This window comes from Podarcis pityusensis, assembly GCF_964106645.2.
Source record: "Podarcis pityusensis genome assembly, chromosome: 6".
In the NCBI taxonomy this organism is placed as follows: domain Eukaryota; kingdom Metazoa; phylum Chordata; class Lepidosauria; order Squamata; family Lacertidae; genus Podarcis; species Podarcis pityusensis.
This window is the reverse complement of record NC_138030.1, coordinates 53425998-53448774: the sequence shown is the minus strand read 5'-3', so window position 1 is coordinate 53448774 and position 22777 is coordinate 53425998. Positions and strand designations below refer to the sequence as shown.

The following is a 22777-nucleotide window of genomic DNA, read 5'->3' as shown; positions in this document are numbered from 1 at the left end:
CATCTTTTCATCACTTCTTTTACATTTACTTGTTTCCCGGACCTCCTCATGCCTCCCTCTTTTGTATTCCAATTCAATTTGTTAATCCAGCAATTCCTTTCCCTCCTTTTTAATCCTAATCTTTAATCTTGATTTTTATAACATTAAATTTTTACATATTAGATACCAATTTTTCCATATTCTTTTATACCAGTACAGCTAGAAACCACTTAACTTCAATCCAACATCATTCTAACAGTCATTAATTTTGCAATATTTCTGTAAATAGTCTTTAAATTTCTTCCAATCTTCTTCCACCGACTCTTCTCCCTGGTCTCGGATTCTACCAGTCATTTCCGCCAATTCCATGTAGTCCATCACCTTCATCTGCCATTCTTCCAGAGTGGGTAGATCTTGTGTCTTCCAATACTTTGCAATAAGTATTCTTGCTGCTGTTGTGGCATAGAAAGCCGGAGCATTTACTTCCAGGTTTTTGGTGTTCAGGAGCCGAAACATTTGAAAATGGAGCCGTTCGGGAGCAGAGGTTTGACTGTAATATATTTCTCCTGATCTACCAAATAGCGATAAAGATAACACATCTTAGCAGCTCCACAAGTTTTATTATTTACAAGAGTCATGTTCTGTGGTTGACAGAGAATCTATGCAAGCTTTTTTAAATATAAGTGAATCCCATTCCAAGAGCGCATTATGAGCTGAGGTTTCTCAAGGGGAGGATTAGCAGGATCTGGTGCAACTTGGAAGCGCAGCAAAGTCAGAGCAACCACCAGTTTCAACTCCATCATAGCAAACTGTTGCCCAATGCAATTCCTGAGGAAGAAAAAACATTCAAGCTGAAACTTGAACAGGCTCATAATAATTTTTTATTTAGTATTTCATGTCATATGAATCATATATAAGCATTGCCACACTTACATGGGGGGCCCCCGCGTGCACAAGGCACAGAGCCCCCCACAAACGCCTTTTCTGTCACTCTCTCTTCAATCCATACCAAAAATACGGTATCCAAAAATATCCTGCGGCTGGCAGGAGGCTGAAGGACACACAAGAAAGCAGCAGCTACATCAGCTGTTAGACGGAGAGGCTGGGCAGCACAAACAAAGCCTTGCTGCACCTCTGGCCTTTACTGAGGCTTCCTCTGCCCTCGCTGAGGGTCTCCTCATGAACTATGAGGACTCTACAGCTCTCTCCTGCCATTTCCAGGCATGAATTGGATTATTTAATTATCTCCCGGTACTTCACGTATGGGGAGTCACCTGTTCTGCTTGATTGTAGAAATAAATCTCAAAGTGGTTTACATACAAGATAAAACAATAAAAATTTACAACCATGATTTAAAACATACAGGAAGCTAGCAACAGAATAGCCCACAAACAAATTAAAACTCATACAAACTTTCTAAACATTTTGGTACGTGTGTCTAAACAAGAATGCAGGTGCTGAAAACCCATAAACCCTGAACCTGTGTGGTTTCTGCAATTTGCAACCAGCTCCTCAGCTGTCCTTGTTTATTCCAGCTGCAGAACTAATGGGTTACTAGAATATGAAATGAATGAAGAAGTGATGGTACATGGGAAATGGGATATTTTGGTGTGGGGGTGGGAATACCTCTAGAGAAGCCTTTCCCAATCTATGGCTGCCCTACGGCCGCTTTGAACCTCAGCTCCAGCCAGCAAATTCGTGCTGATGGGAACTGTTTTGCCAGCTTGGCAAAACCTGTTCTGAAGCAATGGGGCGTTTCCACAGAGGGCTTAAATAAAGAAGAATTTGGATTGTAGTGCAGGATTCCTGATCCTCAGTTATGACCATCTAAGTCCTTACAATAATCCATTCATACTAACCACATTTTGAGTTTATTTTTAATCTTGGGTGTTTGTTGTCATCACAGGCAGAATATATCCACAGTAAAACTATTTCTTAAGGATCCATGAATCCATGTACTAAGTGCAATAGTGTGCTAAATTAAGAGCAAGATCTGTGGTGTGTTCAGACAACTGCTTCACTATGGATGCATTTAACCCATAGAAAACCCCCCACATGGATTACCCTGGACTCGGGGGCAGAGGCAACCCAAAGAGTGTGGATTGGTCGTAAAGCCTCAGTAAACAGAACACTTACACAGGGACCCCTTTATCGGGGGGGAAAGCTAATCTTTCTGGAAAGATGACTCTGTTCATTTCTTTAAAAAGAGAGAACAAACCTTCTGTCCCATGGAAGGGGGCTGTTATGTTCTCCTTGTCACAGTATCAGTGAGAACCAGACACAGGTAAGCAGCAATCCATAATTCTGAGGATGAACTTCACTCATTGATCATATAAATCAAGTTTTGCTTTGGCTGACTATCTTTCATCTTGCTTCTGTCTATTTTCAGTGAACAACTTTACATCATTAGTTGTATTACCTGGGTCCAGCAGCAAATGGCAAAAATGCATAGGGATGTCTTTGAGATGAATTATCGGATGAAAACCTTAGAGGATCAAACACCTGAAAGAGAGTAAGACTGTAGTTATCAGCAGCTTGCATCAGCAACGAGATGTACTTGGACCTGCTTCATGCATGCATGCTGATCATTGGATTACTGCAGTATCAAGTGATATTGCACAAGTGAAGAGACCATCACAGTCACAACACCACAAGAGGAGCTTTCACTCTTGTAAAGCACAGAGGTTTTCACTGAGGTCACTTGATGCATTCAGATGCCACTGCCAGACATCAAAGACAGAATTCAAGTGATGTACATGTATATGTGGGCTAGCCTTCAGTTTGGCAACATGGATGTGCATAGACATGTAGAAAGTTGCCGGGGGTTGAACCCAGCATGTACTGCATCTCAAGTTTGTGCTCTGAGCTACAGCCCTTCCTCATTACCCAAACGCCCCTGCTTTTTTGGCAATGTCTTTTTCTCTCAGGGTTATTGTCATCTATTCCAGTAGCTCATCCATACTACTTTCTACTATCCCACAGCTCTGTTGAAAAGGCTGTGCAAAATGGGCTTAAAAGTATGTGGCAATGTCTGGTGAAATCTCCAAGCTGTGGCTGAAGGTTTCCATCCAGTGGGCAGGGAGAAAACGAGTTTTCAGTGCCCTAGATAAATGTTCCCCATGGCCAACAGAAGCAATGTACATTATGCAAGTTAAATTAAGCAAGAGTACAATGTGTATCATTTGCAGAAAAATTAAAGGTTGCAGAATTCTTCTTTTGTGGTCTAGAGAGTCAGTGTGGTCCAGTGGTTAAGAGCAGTAGACTCGTAATCTGGGGAACCGGGTTCGTGTCTCCGCTCCTCCACATGCAGCTGCTGGGTGACCTTGGGCCAGTCACACTTCTTTGAAGTCTCTCAGCCCCACTCACCTCACAGAGTGTTTGTCGTGGGGGAGGAAGGGAAAGGAGAATGTTAGCCGCTTTGAGACTCCTTCAGGTAGTGATAAAACGGGATATCAAATCCAAACTCTTCTTCTTTTCAGAGTTACTTTGGCTAAGAAATTTTATTGTTATTTATTTTTCCTTCCTGTATTTTCAGTCACAGAATGTTTATTGCTCTGAATATGCATCCATGCTGCATCTGCTTGATATTGTCTGTACATCAACACAGGGCAATCAATGCAGACCCGCCAAGTGTCCCTATTTTCCAGGCACATCCCTGATTCAGAGAAGTTTCAGATTTTATCCCAGAATGTCCCACTTTCCCTTAGGATGTCTCTATTTTCACTGGAGAAATGTTGAAGGGTATGGAGTTTTCTGACCCCCGAGCTGTCTGAAGGCAATCCTGTATAGGGATTTTTTTTTTAATGCTGAATGTTTTATTATGATTTTATATATGTGGAAGCTGCCCAGAATGGCTGGGACAATCCAGTAAGATGTGTGGGGTATAAACAGTAAAATTATCATTATGGAATGGGATGTCCCTATTTTTATCAGACAAATGTTGGCGGGTATGTCAACATTAGGCTGTGGAATGCTAAGTTGTCCCAAGTTGCAGCAAATTTTCATGCTCCAACTCTTGCCATTTTGTACAATTCTCAAGGGATCCCCCCCCCCAAAAAAAGTGGAGTACAATACCAGAAGCCCACATCCTAGAGCATCCCCAAAGTCTTCATAAGGAATTGAGCAACTGTACATTTATCCCATTTTGCATGCAACGCTGCTGTGGTACGGTGATTCTAAGTGCACATCCATGATACACATTTAAAACATATTCAGTGCACAGTCAAAGCACATGATTTCCCCCAAAGAATCCTGGGAGCTGTAGTATATTAAGGGTTCTGGAAATGGAAGCTCTGTGAGGCAGAAACAACAGTTCTCATTATTCTTGGGGGAGGAGTCACCTGCTTTTAGTGTGCAATAAACACACTTTAAATGTGCATTCAACATGCTCTAAACCATTGACCAAACAATGCTCCAGAGCATAAATACCTGAGGATTCTCCCACACGTCAGGATTTTTGTGAAGAGCATAAATATTCAGGGATATCAAAGCACCTGTTAAGGATTGGAGGGAAAGGAGAGAAATATCTGATTAGTAAATGGAAGGTGGAACACAACCACAAAGTTGTGTTTTAAGATGCAGCTGTTATGGCATCCCAATGCATTTTGTGGTATTTGTTGCTGAGTTACTTGCATGTTGGTTACAATGCCTTAGTGAGGATTTGAGTCTGCTTTCATTAAGACATGGTCATTCTCTGAGGTGACAAAGAGTTTTGCCAGAACTCGTGGAGTAGATAGATTAATCTGGAAGTCCTCAGGGTGACTTTATACTTCATTTTTATTTATTTTGTCATTCCTTGACCACAGACAGTTTTACAAACTGCCTCCGAAGTGGTGCATAGTTTAATATGTAAATATATATGCAGAGGAAGATATGAAGATGCCTTATCCTGGCATTGGCTTGTCTAATTCAAACTTGTCTTCAGTGAGGCAAGGATCTTAGCCAGCCATACTTTAAAATTTGGATATGGCATACTTAGGAGCCTGACAGAGGATGTGTATTTCCCACACATGGATATTTCCTATTCAGCTTAGAAGTTCTTAATGTTGTAGTTTAATGAAGTTGCCCTAGTAACATCCCAAACCTTGTGTCTTGCCTCGTTAGTTCCAGTGTCCTAACACAAAGAACTTTTGTAGTACAACTTCTAAGCCTCTCAACAGCCTTTAGGGGCACATGACTCCAAAGTCAGATAGAGAATTATATCCTTCAAGACAACTGAGCAAGTCAACCCTATCACCCCATCATGCCAGATACTTGTCACAAAACCAACAATCGGGACACCGGTGCCACTCTTTCAGTTTCCATCCTTCATGTCTGTCATTGAAAATACTGTAAAATGTAATCAAACATAATGAGGCAGACCTGCAGGCAGTGTCTTTCCATCAGGAAATGTGACTGGTTTGTTGAGCTCTCGGTACACCTGAGGAACAGGAGGATAAACACGGAGGCTTTCCTTAATACACATCGTAGTGTAAGTCATCTTACTAAGGTCATCCCTGGGAGAAACAAAGAAACAAACTGTGAGGAAGATTCACAAGTGACAAGAAGACAAAAATATTCCACAGAAAGTGGAGTAGAATATTAAAAGACGTGACAAAAAAGGAGATTTGAGCATCCTTGCATATTCTGCATTTATGTTGTTGTTGTTGTTTAGTCGTTTAGTCGTGTCCGACTCTTCGTGACGCCATGGACCAGAGCACGCCAGGCACTTCTGTCTTCCACTGCCTCCCGCAGTTTGGTCAAAACTGCATTTATACATGCAGTGAAATAACTGAGGGAGAACTTGAATATGAGACACATGTACCTCTCCCAAACAAATTAACCTTCAGCATTAACTATGAATCTCAAAATGCTGAAGCATGACACACTCTCACATTCATGGAGGTCAGCACTATTTGCAATTTCTGAAGCAAACTGAAACTTTTTGTGGCATCTTACCTCTCCAAAGAGTTCCCAGGTATTAACCAGGGTTTTCAAAAATCTAAAACTTTTCCACTTGAGGTCTGACAAGAGAGTCACAGATTTGCTTGGAAAACAGTAAAACCTGCCCTGCTTCAGCAGGGATCCTCACAAAAGAAAAACAGATAGCGAGCGAAGGACCTTCTCACCAGCGCAGAGTCTCTCGCTCTCCAAGAATCTCCTTTATCTCCTCCCTGCATTTTTGCTGGTGCGCTGGATTCTGGGCCATGGCATATAAGGTCCAGGAAATCCCGCTGGTGGTGGTATCGTGACCCTCAAAGAGGAAAGTGTCCACCTCAGAACGTATGTCTTCATCAGATAATCCCTCACCATTTACATCCTGGAAAATGGAGAATGATCAAGGTCAAAAGCCACGGAGGACTTGCTTTGTTTTCCGTCACATGCAGCCACTTGCCTCCTTCATGGGATTATTGATTATTTTAAGTAAGCCACTCTGGAAGCCCTTTTTGGCTGGGCAGTGAGATAGAAACACTGTAAACCAATGTATCTAAGGGACAAGACTGTTGGCTGCATACATGCATATATCCCTTATTTGGAAATACATGATGTGGATTTTACTCACCCTGGCACAGAGAAGAATATCCAGAAAGTCTAGATATCTCTTCTTTTGGATCTTCTCAAGTTCCCGTTCATCTTTGAGGAGTGCCTTTCTTTCCCTAATCACCTTTTCTGTGTCAAAAAAGTAATAAATCTAATAATTTCCCCAAACAGACATCATGACATTCACTGCTTCTATGTAATTTTCTGTATGTTACTAACCTTAAAAGGATGAAGAAATTCCCATAGTGGGACAGGACTTTAAAAAAATCGGAAAATGTTTCTTTTTAAAAATACATTGAATTTTCCATAAGGCTTGCCATCACCATCGAATGTCACATTGTATATTGCACTGTATAGCTGTATAGCTGAGTCCACGGTTAGGACTGTTGTTACTAGACCTGCTGGAACAAATATTTGCAAACAAATATTTGCAAACATTGCTATTTAACTTTGGATGTGACATTTTGAGTTTGAAATGTAAAACCTTAACCTAAAAATTGGAAACTCACATACTTTAGACTTGCTAGCATCTTTTGATTGACTTGATTTTGTCAGAAATCATATATGAAACCTGACATGTTATCAACTATCAAATATTCTTTTTTTTTTTAAAGTCTACACATCAGTTTATTTTGGGTGGCATCTAGCTAAGCCATTCTCAGAGCAAACCCAGGGTTTTAGGTTTTAGACAGCAATAAAGACATCCTTACATAAAGACAGCATAAAATAGTTTATGGTCCAGATTTACAACACAGGTAAAAAATGTGGGTGAATAAAAAAGATCTTCTGGTATTGAAAAGACTGTAAAGCAGGTGCCAGGCGAGTCTCTCTGGAGAAGCTATTACATATCTGAAGTGCCACTGTTGAAAAGTCAAGGGTTTAGGAAACCCCTGAGAGGCATCAGAATTGCTCAGCATCCCCCCACCCCCCCAGGAGAGCCCAGGTTGACTTTCTGCAGATTAAATTTTGCAGTTGGGTTCTGCTTGGGGTCTGGTAGCTGGCTATCCATGCCCTTGGGGTGTTATCGCACAAGCCTAACCATATCTGCTCAGAAGTAAGATCCATTTAATTCAATAGGGCTTACTCCCAGGTAAGTGGGGTTAGGCTTGCTGCCTTAGCTATGTACATACAGGTGTAGATCCCTCCACTGAAGAGAAGAACCAAAGGAAATACCTGTGTGGCGATGGACTATTCTGCAAGCCTTGAAGAAATGGTATCCATGAGGACAGATGCGATAGATTAGATCATTGTGATAGAGAAATGTCTGTATTCTTTCCTGCATCAAACAACTGAGGTCACTAATTGCTTGGACATATGTATTCTTACTAGAGGAGTCAAAGAAAGAGTTTAATTGAGAGGTGATTATTTTTAACAGGCACAATACAAAACAATGTAGTTTATTTATCACATTCAGTCTAACCCCACCTGTCCTCTAAGAAATAGATAGTCTTGCCCACCATCGCCATTTTATACTCATAACAACCTTCTGAGGCAAATTAGTCTGAGAGAGCAAATTATCGTGGCTGAGTCCTAACCTAATCACTACACCAAGGAAGTGATGCCTCCTGTCCCTAAGGAGGCAGAATTGCGACTACACCTGAAAAAAACTACCCTGGAACCAACAGTTTCTAGACAACTTCTTTCCGGTCACTAAACCCCATTTTTGTCCAAAGTAACTGTTAGTACAACTGTCAGTAGTAGCAGCACAACTGCAAGCATTCTTGGTGGATAGTGATTAGTTAGACCCATTCCACTCTGGATTGTAACATGGGACTTGTGAGAGACTGCCCATAGGCCTGGAAAGAACAGGTGCAGGGGTTTCAAGCAGTTTCTGTGCACCTGATGCTCACGTGAATTGGTTCTCACTAGACAATGATTTATATAAGAAGTGATTCCACACACCCCCAATGGTTCTCTGGTTCATCTCTAAACTGGAGTTAAATTTTCCCTTGTCTTTACTGTAAGTAATAATAATAATAACAATTTATTATTTAGACACCGCCCATCTGGCTGGGTTTCCCCCCCCACTCTGGGCAGCACCCAACCAAATGTTAAAAACAATACGGCATTAAACATTAAAAACTTCCCTAAACAGGGCTGCCTTCAGATGACTTTAAAAGTAAGATAGTTGCTTATTTCCTTGACATCTGATGGGAGGGCATTCCACAGGGCAAGCGCTCCTAAGTCTCTCCCCTCCCCCCCCCCCCCCCCAGTTCTCATGATACCTGTCAAGCTGGCAATTGCTTTGATAACTGAAGATACACTTCAGCATGCTGTCCAGTGTCATGGACCCAACATGCTGGAAAATATCCAGTGATTTATCTTCTGAGATCAGCCTTTCCCATTTATCCTAATGTAAGAGAGAAAGGTTTCACATGTCAAAAGTAAATTCCTCAGATGATTAGATTTCTGGCATCCACATTTGAGCCATCCACCCATGCTGCTGCCATGTCCATATAACTATACGGAGAATGAGCAGGGCACACCATCCATTTCTTTATTTAGTACATTTACAATTCACGGTAAAAACATTTAGGCAGCTCATTCGACACGCGGGTGATTTCCCCCACAACCACAAATACCACAAAATCCCTCGTTGCAATTATAGATTGGAGAGAGAACGTGGCAGTCATCTAAACACTAGTGGAGCAATCAGATTTGCGTGATTATGATCATGTACAAACCAACCTAGCATGTGTAGTAAGCAATGAATTCTTATTTTTATATATTGTGGTAGGATGGTTTTCATTTATTTGTAATGTGGAAGCCCTGGCAATGCCCATCAACCTGGGGCGCATGGCCCCCTCAAATATTTTATTGGGTGGGCCGAAGGGACTTGTGCCCCTAGGAGTTGGTTCCTCTGGTGCCTATATTTTTTTCCTGTTTATGATTCCCCCCCCCCCAAAAAAAATATTATGCAACATACAATGTACGTATGATCAGTTAGTGAGTTAATAGGCTATGTTTATGGCACAAGTAAGGATGGCAGCTGGTGAGCTTGTGGTGTTGTTTGTGTGTGTTGTGGCCTGTATTTTTAACACTATGTCTAAATATAATTCCATGATACCCATTTCCTTTGTTAGGCAGATTTCTGGCTAATACTCCATGACTGTCAGCTTTTCCTCAGTGAGAGCTAATTGAGAATCAATGTTTGTGCTTGTATGGGGTACCCATCTCAGCTTGGAGGTAGTGGTGACACTCATCCTCTAGCTAAGGGAAAGGTGTGTGTGTTTGGAAGAGGTAGAGGCAAAGCTATGAATTTGTTGAAGGCAGAGTCTCTTTAGGGTGATCTGACGTGGAGCCACATATATGGTACCTTGTAGGACTGTCTCGTTGCTTTCCCTGATGCTTTACTTATGTATTTGAAAATAAAGCAATGCTTGAATCCTTTAATAGTGCTAGTCCAAGACATTTTGCTGAATGAAATAGAACTCTAGAATCCCAAGCCAAACCTCAGGGCCAATACTAAACAGCTACAAATTCATGTCTTCATCTCACCATCAGGTTGATGCCTGAAACAGGTACATTCATTTTGCTGCATGAAAGTGCTGGGCTTGTACTCCCTCATCCAAAGGAAATCAAACCTGGTGCTGCTGCCCCTGGAAGTTCCCAAGGCTCAGAGGAGTACAACAAGATGGTTTAAGTTTGTGAATAAGCTATGAGTAGGATCAACATTTCTGATCAAGGTTTCCAAATTCTAGGTTGGTTGGTACCTGGGCACAAAGTTCAATTGCCATGCTGGAATAGTTTAACCCAGTGCTTTTTTTCCTTAAAAAAATGTTTTGACTCAAGAAAATCACCATTTTATAGTTCAAAACGAGGAAAATAAATACAGTAAATGGACAAAAGTGCAAAGATACACAAAATGTTTAGGGGTATGTGTACCCCTGCATACCCCCAGAAAAAAAAGAACTGGTTTAACCACAATACTATTGGCTTAGATCTTCTATTAGATATAAGAGAGAGGTATTTTGGTGTTGTTTTTTTAAAAGCCCTTACCAGCATCACTTGGGTGGAATCGACCATCAGTACCACATATGACTTTAAAATATCACTGTGAAATGCAGGAGTCAACAGTCGCCGGTGCTGGAACCATTTGGGCCCATCTAATACCAGTAGCCCTTTCCCTAATATGGAACGAAAAAGCTAGTCAAATCTCTATTTTGTTAGTAATCTCTGCAGAACATGTCTGAACAGAGGCATGCTAAAAAGATTTAAAATTCCATGCCCAAACCCATCTAATCCTGCAACTTATACATCTGCATTTTGTACTCTCAATAAATGGCATACAGAGATTGTTGGCATTAATGTGGATCATCACGTTGATCTCCACCCTGCTACCACAAAGAATTCAACCATGGCAATTTCTGGAATTGCAGAAGAAAGGAGTGGCCCAAACAAAAGGAGACACAGCAGTCATGATGGCGGACTTTAACACAGGAAACAAAGGGGTATACTTTAATAGGAATTGGATCTATGCTTGCATTGCAGTAGGGGCTTCAATCTGAACAGGGCATTATTATACAAGTTACTTAGCATAATGGTTAGTGACATGCCCCGTAACCTTATCCAAAGTTGCTCATACGTTGTCTTCCCAAGAAGATTACTCAGTTCTTTAGAATAGATGCTAGTGGTCTAACATAAACAAAACACATTGCATTAATGGAATGTGAATAGCTGCCCTTCCCCTAATGAGGTCAGCCAAGGGACAGAAAGTCCAATATTTGCTTGAAAGAGCAATAAGAGCTTAAATCCCCTTGACACCTCTGAGGTATGTTGCTGTCACTTACATTAAATGCAAGGACCAATGCAATAACAAGTTGTACATATTCACAGCAGTGACTGGAGGAGGAATGACTGCTGGGAGGAGCGCAGAAAGAAGAAAAGCCATTGTACACCTGCATCAGCACAACTATCCTGTATTGGTCTCTACAGCCACAGCAGGCTCTGTAACTCCAACAGTTTGACTTCATCCCCAAAGGCGCCCTCTTCCATTGCCTCCCAAGACAGATGGATCCCAATCAACGTTTCTCTTATTTGGCTGTTCTTTGGAGCTCAGTGTTCTGATTTTATGATATAGATTGATAGTATGCCATGGGTAGAGTACATCACATGAGGATGAGGAAACTCCTTGTTCACATTTAATCAGGGATAGCACCACAAGAAGAATCCCTAAGTTAAGTTAATTCATCTAACTCTGGAGTCCCCGGTGTGGCACCTGTGGGCACTATTGGATCACTGGTGCCTGCTAGAGCTCCCTCACCATCCCATACTTGCTTGGTTGTTTTTTTTAAAGTGATAACCTTCCCCCCCCCCTTTTCTTTGTGTGTTCCTTGTTTTAGGCTCTGTGCAGGTTATTTTAAGGTTGTTCTTTTCTTTTTGGAGGGACTGTTCTGAGCACCTTCAAATTTTTCTTCTGTGAAATGGGTATTTGGGGGCAGTTCCTTACCATTTCCAGATGTGCCCCAGGGCCTAAAGAAGTTGGAGATTCCTTATCAAAATGTAATAAGCAAAAGCATAGTGCTACTTACCGATCCATGGGAGAAAAAAATTGTAGAAATCAAGAGCCTTCGGATCTGCAACATTCAAAAAGGATGAGTGCATTGAGCAATACAGAAAAAGAAAGCAGAATATTTTAATTTTTTTTTAAAAAAAAAAAACAACACCAGTGGGTCTTTTCTGAGTATGGCTAACATTGGTTGGATGCAACCATTAGCAAACAAGTAGCCCAGGGAAAGCATAACAAAATGGAATGATGGACACAAAATGCTGAGGGCTGGCTAAACTAGTAGAAATATGTTTATTTTTATTTAAGGAACATTTACGAAACTGCAAAAAAAAAAAATTATCATGGAAAAATAATGGCTTATTATTGCCTTTCCCCCTTTTGTTATTGTAGTTTCATTCCCCCGCCCCTTATCTATATGTTGTTGTTGTCCTTAAATCTATTTTTAAAAGTTTTTTTAAAAAAAACAAAACCACACAATCATATAATTTATAATTAATACCCCTCCATCTTAACATTCTATTTGGGGTTGCTTTCTAAATATCATGTTGACACACACGCTGAATTAATGACTAAGGATATGACTTTTTTTAAAGCACACACACATGATGCTGATCATGATGCTCTTGTACATCTATTTTCATCACAAGGTGGACAAGCATCAGAGCCAGAAGCAGGAAGTTCTGCTTCCAGAAACACTAACTCATTTTCCTCTTCCACACTCATACATTATTTCAGGCATGTCCAAAGTCTGTTTTGGGGGCCTAATCCCGCCTGCCGGTCAGTTCAATCCTGCCCCCACAGGCAGTTCCTCCCCGTAGCAGTGGTGGAGCTTCATGCTCCGGCACCGGGGGGCATAGGGCAGGTGGGGGCAGAGCTGGCGCGCGTCCTGGGGGCGTGGCATGCCACCCACAGGGGTGTGGTGCCCAGCACAGTCGGGGGACAGCCGCAATGGCACCCCACTGGGATCGTGCTGCCGGGGGCGGTGCCCTCCCCCTTCCTCTGCCAGTGCCCTGTGGTTCAAAAAAAAGGTCAACAACTTTGGTCGGCCCTCATGAATGTTCACCTCATCAAATCTGGCCCTCTTTGAAAAAAGTTTGGACACCCCTGCATTATCTCCTCCCTCCCTCTCTCACACACATTCAAGATACTCATACATGCTGTCACAGGCATATGCCACACATGCACTTCCAAGAATAAATAGGGAGAATGAAATGCTGTGTCCAGATCTTTAACAATGCTTCTCCCTCCCTTTGCATCTCCTCAGTGAAATGAGGAGATCAAAACATCGCTGAAGATAAACAGAGAACCTTTCTCCTTTCCTCTCCTGCAAAACTTCCATACTGAGATATGAAGGCATAAAAAATGTAGTTGCCTGCTCTTCAAGAAACACATAGAGACCATGTTTCCCTTCCCTTCCAACCATCTCCATGCTGATATGAGGAGGAGGAAATGTCATTGATTGATCTCCACTGAAGATCCCCTTTCCTCCGGGGGGGCCACTAGGGGCGCATTGGAAGATGGCCGACAATAACATCTCTCCGACCCACACGAGGTAATTAAGAGGCTGTGATGGGAGTAAACAGCCTCCCTGCCCCCCCAAGGGAATGGGGGGGACTGCCCTTGCCTGCTGTGCCCATATATATCACCCCCAAACTTGAGGGGGTGGGGGCACTAGGCAGAAAGCCCTTGTGTGGATTTCGGTTCTCCTGGACGCTGTCTCTGATTCGCGCCACTAGCTGCAGCAACTTCAAAAGAAGCAATTAGGAAGAAGCAAATGCACATATTTCAAGGAAGAATGGGGAGTAAAGACTGCTAATTGAAGGGATCTCTGAGAAAGAAGACGGGTCGGATAAACAGGAATATATCATGAGAAGACACACCAAGGCTCGGTATGTCGGCAACGGGACTGGATGGGGGGGACAACTTTCCTTTCTTTCTTCTATGTGATAAACCAATAATCCCCCCCACAAGTCAGAAATGCCACTTAAATGACCTAAGCTGGAAGATTTAAGACTGTGTGGAGATAATTTCTAACCAAAGCATGTTTTAAGGAGATCGTGGAAAAGTACAAGAGCTTTGGGATGACGCAGTAAAAAACAGTGTCGCCATTTTGGCAAGTTCTGTCAAAAGATTTATGTCTGGGACGAGGAATGCATTTGTTTTCATACTGCGGGCGAACCTCTTCAGAGGACTAAAGAAGGCGACAGATTTGTGAAGATTAATGATGGAAAGAGTGCTTTTATTTATGGAAGTGATGACATATGGAAACCATCTCGATATGGTTATTGGACGAACGGAAAAATCCACACAGGATTATAATTTGTGTTTACTTGCTTAAGGAGATTATCAGAAGAGATCACAAAGAAAAAAGAAAAATATATGAAAATAACAAGATGAGATGTGGGAACAGCAAGATAGGACTGGATAGAATTGTGAACATTATTTGGACAGATTTGTGGACATTAATGCAGCAGCAAGAAGATGATTGGAATCCCCTTCGGAACTTGAAATATAATTCGGAATTTATGTGATGTGATTTGATTTGATTTGATTTGATTGGTCGGTTAATAAAAATTATTTTTTTAAAAAAAACAAGAAGATCCCCTTTCCTCCAGTAATCTGAAATGTAGGCTCCAATAATCAATCTATGCTCTCTCTCTTTTTCCATCTTTCCTCTCTGGCCTTCACTTTTCACATTTAAATATATCTCTGTTACATTCCTGAGTTCATTTCGGACTTTTACCATCAAGTTTAATCAACTTAAGCTGTTGTTTTTAATCCCTGGGATACTTAGAAAAAAAGGTTTTGCTTTTCAAAATTGGCTGTTCTGAGTTGGATGGGGTCTCAGCTCTGCTACTACTTCTGCTGGCTAGGGAAGGAAGGATCTGTCAAGTTTGGTTCTCTCCATGTTTCATTTTTCCAGTCTGACTTTCAGTTATCCACACATTGCTGCTATTTGTATTTTAATTTTTTAAATAAAAATCCTCACGAAACTTCATCAGCATTTTAGTGCAAATTTCTCAGAGTAAACAAATTTTATATGCAGTTTTGACGAACGTACACATTTCTGCAAGCCATCCCGTAACATTATGCATCCTTGTTGTTATTTTCACTAATACCTTCACTTTTATGCACACTTTCCCCTAATATATATTTTTAATAAACATCTGTTAGACTACTGCATTGCAAAAATTCAGATACCTGCAAATTTCAAAGGATAGCCATGTTTTGGTTCACAAATTCGGAAACTGCGAAATTGATAATTTGGTTTTAAATGCCTACAGAATCCAATTTCTTCAGCATCTCTATAACTAGCTCCCACTGTCTTGCTGGAATGATCATGCAAGATCTTATCAACCAAAGGCAGAAGTAACAGTGAAAACAGCTGGAGGCAACAGAGGAAGGTGTGCCAACTGCTGCTACAGAAGTTCTGTTAATTAAGAACTAGGAATTGAAACCAAACAGAATTTGGCAGACAGCTCTCCAGAAACTCCTCAAAATACATAAGAATAAGTAAGGGGCACCTGGAAAATGCTAGGAAAGCTGTGCTGGTTGTTGTTTAAATGAAAACCATTTTGCCACCTCATATATTTAGTAAGGAGCTGAAAACAAACATATGAAGCCCACTGATTATTCCTACAAATAAATGTTAGGAATAATAATGTTGTAGAAGGTATAAAAGACTCAAGAGCTGAAGTGACCTTCAGCTAAAGTAGTGGATTGGAATCCTTCTGTTATCACACCACTTCATAACAGAGTGGATTTCTTCTCAGAAAACCTTTCTTTCTTTCAAAAGCTTTCTTTCAAAAGCTGTTGAAGTGGTCTGGCAAACATTTTCCAAGCACACAAAGTATTAGCTTTCTACTCAGGGCCAGAGGCAGCAGTTGGTATCACTGGAGAACGAACTCACACCCCAGTAAAAGGCCCGCTGCCAGTTCCTGGAGCCTCCTGGCCATCTTCCTCCTCCTCCTCCTCCTCCTCCTCCTCCTCCTCCTCCTCCTTACTATTACTGCCTAATCATCTGATATCTCCAAACAAGCAGTTTGCTATTACTGCCTGATCATCTGATATCTCCAAACAAGCAGTTTAGGATTAAGAACAAGGAACATGCCTTGTGTTCTCTTTCTCTGGAAGATGGTGCCAACTGAGCCCAGAAGCACAGGGAAGTGAGAGGACAATAGTGAAAAGGAAGAGCAGGTGGGCACACTCAGGGAGCAAAACCCAAGGGTTCCCACAAAACCCAGAACTGGCACTGATTTTACTGAGCGATATAGCAGATACAAGAAACATATCAACCACATAAAACATCAGTCTTCTGTTGCTCTAGCCAAACCCACTGAAGGCCTAGTCAACCTGGCCTGATATGAGTGAAGCTCTTGATCTGAATCTGTGTAAACTATTATGATTTTAGCTAACATGGAGGTAGAGAACGGTGGAATATGTGAGTTACACCTTGATTAGATGCCGACAAGTCAAACCTAAAAAGGCCACACGGCATTGGTATGACCTGGAATGAACCTTAAGAAAAAGACAAAGTGCCATCAACAGGGGGAAATGTCAGGAGAATGACAGGATGATATTTAAGCCAGACAAACTGATGTTTCAGTACGATAAGTTAAGATCAGGGCTTTGTTCCATGTTTTAGAGAGACTTTCCGCTTTTAGCCAGATGCTTAAGAAAAACATTTTCCACATGGCATTTATGTAGCAACTATAGCGTGTGTAAACAAAGAAAGAATGTAAGGGCACACTGGGACCATTAATCATTTGTTTTGCAAGTGCAAGAGAAAAAAGATTATTGCATATGGAGAAAAGGGGAGAAGAAAAGCAGATGAGAACCATCGGACACAGTTAGCTCTAACTGTGCTAACCGTAGACAGAGCTTTAAATAAGAACTCACTGAACAATAAATAGGCAGCAGGATGGATAGCTCAGCTGGTTAGAACGTGGTGCTGATAGGGCCAAGGTTGCAGGTTCAGGGGTTGGGCTAGATGATCCTCAGGGTCCCTTCCAACTCTATGATTCTATGATCAGACTGGTGCCTGTTCCAAGGATGAAGCCTTGGGCTAATTTCTGGCTTGTTTCCACCTGGAAATTGAAGGGCTGGTCATCACCCCTCCTCTGCTGAAGATGTCGCATTTGGTTGTCATAAGCCCTTGCTGATCCATAAATATTTTTCCTGTTGTGGCTGACACCCTATGGGCAGGTGTTCTTTAACTATAGGCATTTACATTGCCTCTGTAATGACTAAAATGGAATTGTAGCTTTTCACCTTCGAGGTCTGGATTTCTGTTCCTGATTACACTATCTGTACAATCCTAGTCAACCTTTCCTGCTGAGCTGTGTTGGGTATGTGGCTTTCCATAACCATAGGCTGGTAGGAATACGTGGTAGTTCTACCATTGATCTAGACCAGGGAGGAAGGAGAAAAGAAGACTCAGCATCGATGCCAATAGAACAAATTAAAGGGTTGCAATAGAAGAGTGCCAGGCCTACTCTTCTTTTATTATAAAATACCAACTTCTATGCCTTTCAGGTAAGGTTGGACTTGCTGAAAGTTTAAGGCAAGTTTAACAAGTAAAAACCTGCAAAATTGTATGAGAAAATATGATAGTAAGTGCAAAACACAGAGACTAACACTCAGAATGATTCAAAGAAGTGACATGGTTATGGCTTCCTCTGAACAACGAGCTCTTTCTGGAGTTTCAGCATCATGTGCAACCCCTGTATCTCAGAGGTAATTTCCCTCTCAGTCGATTAGCATTTGTGAGACAAGTTAATGTTTGCTATCTCACATATAATTCTATAGCGATACTTGCAATACTTTTTGCACCTTCCTGGGTTTCCTGGGCTAAAGTGGCTGTTGGTTTTGTTTTATTTGGGTTTGTTTGGTTTACAATATAGTTGTTGGTTTGGTTTGGTTTGGTTTGGTTTGGTTTGCCAACCAGAAAAACAAGTCAGTCAGGCTACTGGCTTAAAGGGAACAACTTCAGAGGAGAGTGATGAGTGCAGACATACCTAAGGGAAGGGTAATAGCTCAATGGTGGGGCATCTGCTTCATATGCAGAAGGTCCCATGTTCAATCCTTGGCATCTCCAGTTAGGATTGAGAGAGACCCAAGTCTGAGACCCTGGAGAACCACTGACAGTCGATGTAGACAAGGCTGAGCTAGATGGGCCAATGGCCTTACTCAGTATAAGCAGCTTCCTATGTTTCTACAGCTAAGCTCTTACAACATAACAGTGATGAGAAACCTGGGCTGCTCCAGATGCTGCACTACAACTCCCATCATCCCTGACCATTGGAAATGTTGACCGGGGCTGATGGCAACAGAAGTCCAAGAACATCTGCAGGGCCACAGGTCCCCCATCAATAGAGCTTAGCTACCAAATGACACTGAGTGTACAGATAGGAGATGTACAGATATTGCCTTAAAATGGGCCATTTCGTTACCTCCTCTGCTGTATACAGCCTTGGCGTAATCTGGATGGTAGATATTGAGAAACCCCAAGAAAGCTCCAAACCACAAGGAATGACCCTTGGGATATCTCTCCGACCAGGACACCATTGTGGTAAGTTCTCCGACTCGACCGAGCTGTGGCAATTGGGGACAAAAATCAAATCAATGCGACTTCCGGGTTGGCGCCATCGCCGAATGGCGGACTCCCTCCGAGCTCCGGAGGGAGTCGGCTCGGCAGGGGCTGGGTCCTACCGCGCCGGCGACGCGGGGACCCTTAAAAACCACGGGCACGGGGCCCGTGGACATGGGGACTCGGCTGGTACCGTCAGCGCCCTCCCGACTCGTGAAGGAGCCTTTTTAAAGGCTACGGATCGGGTGCCTGGGAGTGGCGTGGTACTTTGAGTCTATCGCTTCCCCTGCCGAGTGCAGCCGCATGCCATTCGTCGGAGAGCGCTGGCTTCTTCCATTTGAAATTCGGACATTTAACAAAAACCCGTGAGTAATTGGGTAACCGGGTACAAAAGGAGGGGAAAAAAAAGGAATTTTTTTTTTCGGATTCGGCACGAGCGGGGGGGATCTAAAAAGGAAGTCAGTCCCCTCCCTGATTGTAAACATGCTAAAACAAGGACTGAGAAACCAAGATCAATTCAGAAGTTTATTGCTGACTAAAAATACCAAATTCCACGATGGAATCATTACAAGAATTGTGCTGGAGGAGAGTCGAGGGTGAGAGGGAAAAGGCAACCCCCCCCCCCGGGAACCGGGGCGATTCAGAGAACCTGGCGGAGAGAGATGGAGAGTTTGACAGCTGTCAAAGTAGCTGTCAAATCTTGAGAATATAAAGAGGACTTTGCTACAAGTATTTTGCTGGTTAATTTTGATACAATTGGATATAAATATGGATACAAAATGTCGGGTGGAAAAAGAAACAACAATTTGACTTTTGGATGAGAGGACACAAAGTTATTGCAATCCCTCTAGAGGGGCTTTGGGACATTACAAGCGGCGTATATGGAAAACTACTCTGGGATGTGTACTACTGGTCTTAGCTCCTGGGAAAGTAGCAAAACTGAAATATTTGTTTTGTCTACAGAGGTGACAACACAATAGAATCTTTCTATTTAAGTAAGCTCCTGAATAACAAACCTCTGTAGAGATACTAGATTTCAGAATAAGAATGGTTTTGCAGCTGAACAAGACAGAAACCTGAGAAAGTAAGAAACAAAAGAGTAAAGGACCAACTACGCCACGGCAAGAACAATGGGAGGAGTAACAATGATCAAGGGAAATTAAAGGCCTCGATTAGACTGGACTTTTGAAATTAAACATTATCAAAACAAGTAAATTTAAAGAAAACCGGCAAGATGAATTGAGAAAGTTTGGCTGTGGACTTGAGACCTCCAGGCCGACAACATACAGACTGATGGACATAGGGAATCTAAACCGGGGAAGGGAGGGGGAACTCTAGAATCCAAAGGCTATGTAACCAACTTCTGGAACCTTCTTCTATTTTCTATCTTCTAAATTTTTTTTTATATATAACTTTGGTATTTTGATTTAACAAGTTTTGGAAAAAAAAAAGAAAAGGGGGAATTCGTGGAAGGAAACGGGGTAGATTTTGGGGGAAAAAATCTTTGTTCTATTTTGTTAAAGGTGAGGAGTGATGTTAAGATTGTAATTTAAATTGGCTATTAGGCACAACATATTAGGTTAAATTGGGAATGAGAACTTGTGGAATCAACGTAGGGAAAGGGGAATACAGTCGGGAGGGGAAGGAGGGAGTCCCAGAAAGAAGGTTATGAAAATAAGGGTTTAAAATTGGTCTCTTTTCTTTCTTTTTTTTTCTTTATCTTTTCTATCTTCTTTATTCTGTTATTATTGGAAATTTTAATAAAGATGATTAAAAAAAAAAACAAAAATCAAATCAATGCTATTATAGTCAACTAGGTGTGGACTTCCCGTTGTCCAGGCCATCTCAGGGTCTTAAGGCAGCCTGATAAACATTACATATAAAGATGGTCTCAGAAGCTTTACACTGGTATAACCAATTCTACCCAGCCTATATCCACCTAATATATCATGAAGTAATATACAAGTTTTTTAGTTTTCCAAAGTCTTTGATCAGGCATGAGATGAAGCTGATTCCTAAATCCCAGCTCTGTATCTGTATGAGCAATCAGAACAAAGAAGTACATACGCTCTTAGACCCCTAAACAAGTTTGGGGCTACTGCATAACATAGCTCTCCATGACCAGGGCTCCATTTTTGGAGATTTAGCATTCTCTCTGATCAAAAACATTTCAAGCCTGCTTTAAAGCACAAAGTTCCCAGGCCATCAGGGATCTCTCACTCCACAATAAGCAATGGGCTGCTTCATAGCATGCTTATCAGATACCTTCCAAAACTATCCCCTTAATCCTGTAATTTGTACCCCATTTAAGTTTCTCTCCTAAACCTCGTACTTTCCCCCAAACAGCAACAGCCTGGAAGCAACCTCAGCGTCATGGCGATATATCCCTGTGTTAGAATTAAATCACCAAATTCCTATAATGTGAGAAATGATTTAAGGTAGTGAATGGGTGTGTTGAATAGGAATTGGGTGCTGAACCAGAAGGCGACAGCACCATGGCTAGGGACAATTAGCTTCTGGGGTAAAGTGCAGATAGACACTTCTAGCATTCATCTCATGTCTGCCTCTCTGTACGTGAAATTACATCCTGCTTTATAGGAATCTAGCTCACATTCTAACGCATAGGTCATGGCACCATAATGTCTACTTTGCCCTTTGCCGCCCGCGTTGTAGTTGCTCACGAAAAGTCTGATGTACCAGCAATGGCAACAGCACTACATTTGTTTGGCACAAAACATTACAATCACTCACTTTTTTTCTGAGTTCTACTAGATGGGATGAAGAAGTCCTACCTCATTGGTGTGTCCATAAAACCAATGCTTCGGTGGCCCTGGGAAGCTCTCCAAAGATCTGATCAGCTTTTGCCTCCTTTGGTATAGCCAGGTGACTTTCAGGAGCACGCTGACCAGACAGAAGGTAGCAGCTGCATAAAAAAACAGGTAAAGGTTTAACCCCAGTCCAGGCAAGGCGAGTTGCATTTTGCTCAGTATGAATTCCCTGGAAGCAGCTTCTGGGGCTCTTTGGTTGAAGTATGTCTGGATGCAGCTCGTATGCAATCCTGTAGTAAGGCTATATATGAAACAAATAGGCGGGGACACCTTAGATATCATATTTCAGCAGGCTGGAATGAAGTGCAGCACCACTTCCAAAGTGAGCAAACAAACGGGGGGGGGGGACAAAACACAGGGGTGGAGATCAGCATTTTACCGATTATGCTATAAATAATATCACTACAGCTCGGGAGATTAACCTGAGTTAATCCAGCAGCCTTTATAAAGCAAGGGCTCTTGGTGGCTATGCCTAAGGTATGGAATCTCTGCCACTGAATCAGACAAGGGCTAATTGCAAAAGCATTCTGTTTGCTTTTAGGGTTCAAATTGGCGGATAAACGATCCATTGTGATCCAAGGCTCTGCTTAAGTTCTAGCGCAGTGTGAATGAGCTAAGCAATGTAAGGTGCAAGAGGCTGATCTCTATTCTTATCATTTACCATGCCTCCCTCCACCCAAGAATCAGATTGGGTGGGTGTTGGAGTGTGGTTGCAAAGGATACAGGTGCATCCATCCGTTAAGGCTGAACTCAGCAACATTGCCTTATAAGTCCATGCCTATGTATGTGTATGTGTTCTACCTGGAATGCCAGAGGCATTAATCTTTCAGGGGCAATGTGTCTGTTATCCCATTAATAACACTGGGCAACAATTTTTTATTTTTTGAATGTTGTCTAGATTTCTACAACTGATTTAGGGTATTTTTGCACTGCTGAATCAGGAAATGGCATCCGTTTCTCTCCATCAGGTCAGGTTTACTGTAAACTGAATGGTGGGAATTGATAAAGGTAAGTACACGTAAATTGCATGTTGCTTCACCATTTTTCAAACTTCAGGGCTTGAACTTCCGTTTCTTGCAACTCCAGGAATGCTCAGCGGCAGGGAGGTCTCTCTTCAGAGTCCAACAGTAGTCAGCCATCATGACTGCATCCCAGCGACCCTGATACCTGGTCTCCATCTCTTTCATGTCCTGATGGAATCTCTCCCCCTGCTCGTCACTCATTGAACCCAGGTTCTCAGGAAACCGGTCCATATGTGAAAATAGGTAGTGCATCTTGACGCTCATGTTGCAGCCCAGGTTTCTGAAAGCAGTCAGCATGTTGTTGACAAGTTCTGCGTAGTTTCTGGCCTTA

The 22777-nt window shown here is 42.0% G+C and overlaps 1 protein-coding gene and 2 long non-coding RNA genes across 3 annotated transcripts in view; all 3 read right to left on the bottom strand.

The window, feature by feature from the left end:
• The window catches only part of LOC308479127, an 83663-nt gene that overhangs the window by 2041 nt on the left and 58845 nt on the right, over positions 1-22777 (bottom strand). The window lies entirely within an intron of this gene.
• On the bottom strand, positions 580-21650 carry LOC308479057 (cytochrome P450 4B1-like). Its single transcript, XM_081009426.1, has 12 exons — positions 21389-21650; positions 18460-18601; positions 12030-12074; positions 10498-10625; positions 8724-8848; positions 7672-7823; positions 6521-6627; positions 6087-6277; positions 5341-5474; positions 4408-4472; positions 2399-2481; positions 580-807 (listed from the first exon to the last, which is right to left on the bottom strand). The coding sequence occupies exons 1-12, from the start codon at positions 21572-21574 to the stop codon at positions 639-641; spliced, it is 1527 nt and encodes a 508-aa protein (XP_080865552.1). The 5' UTR covers positions 21575-21650; the 3' UTR covers positions 580-638.
• Positions 12915-18451, bottom strand: LOC308479142. Its single transcript, XR_013987497.1, has 3 exons — positions 16044-18451; positions 14601-15988; positions 12915-13476 (listed from the first exon to the last, which is right to left on the bottom strand). It is a non-coding gene; the product is annotated as an uncharacterized lncRNA (long non-coding RNA).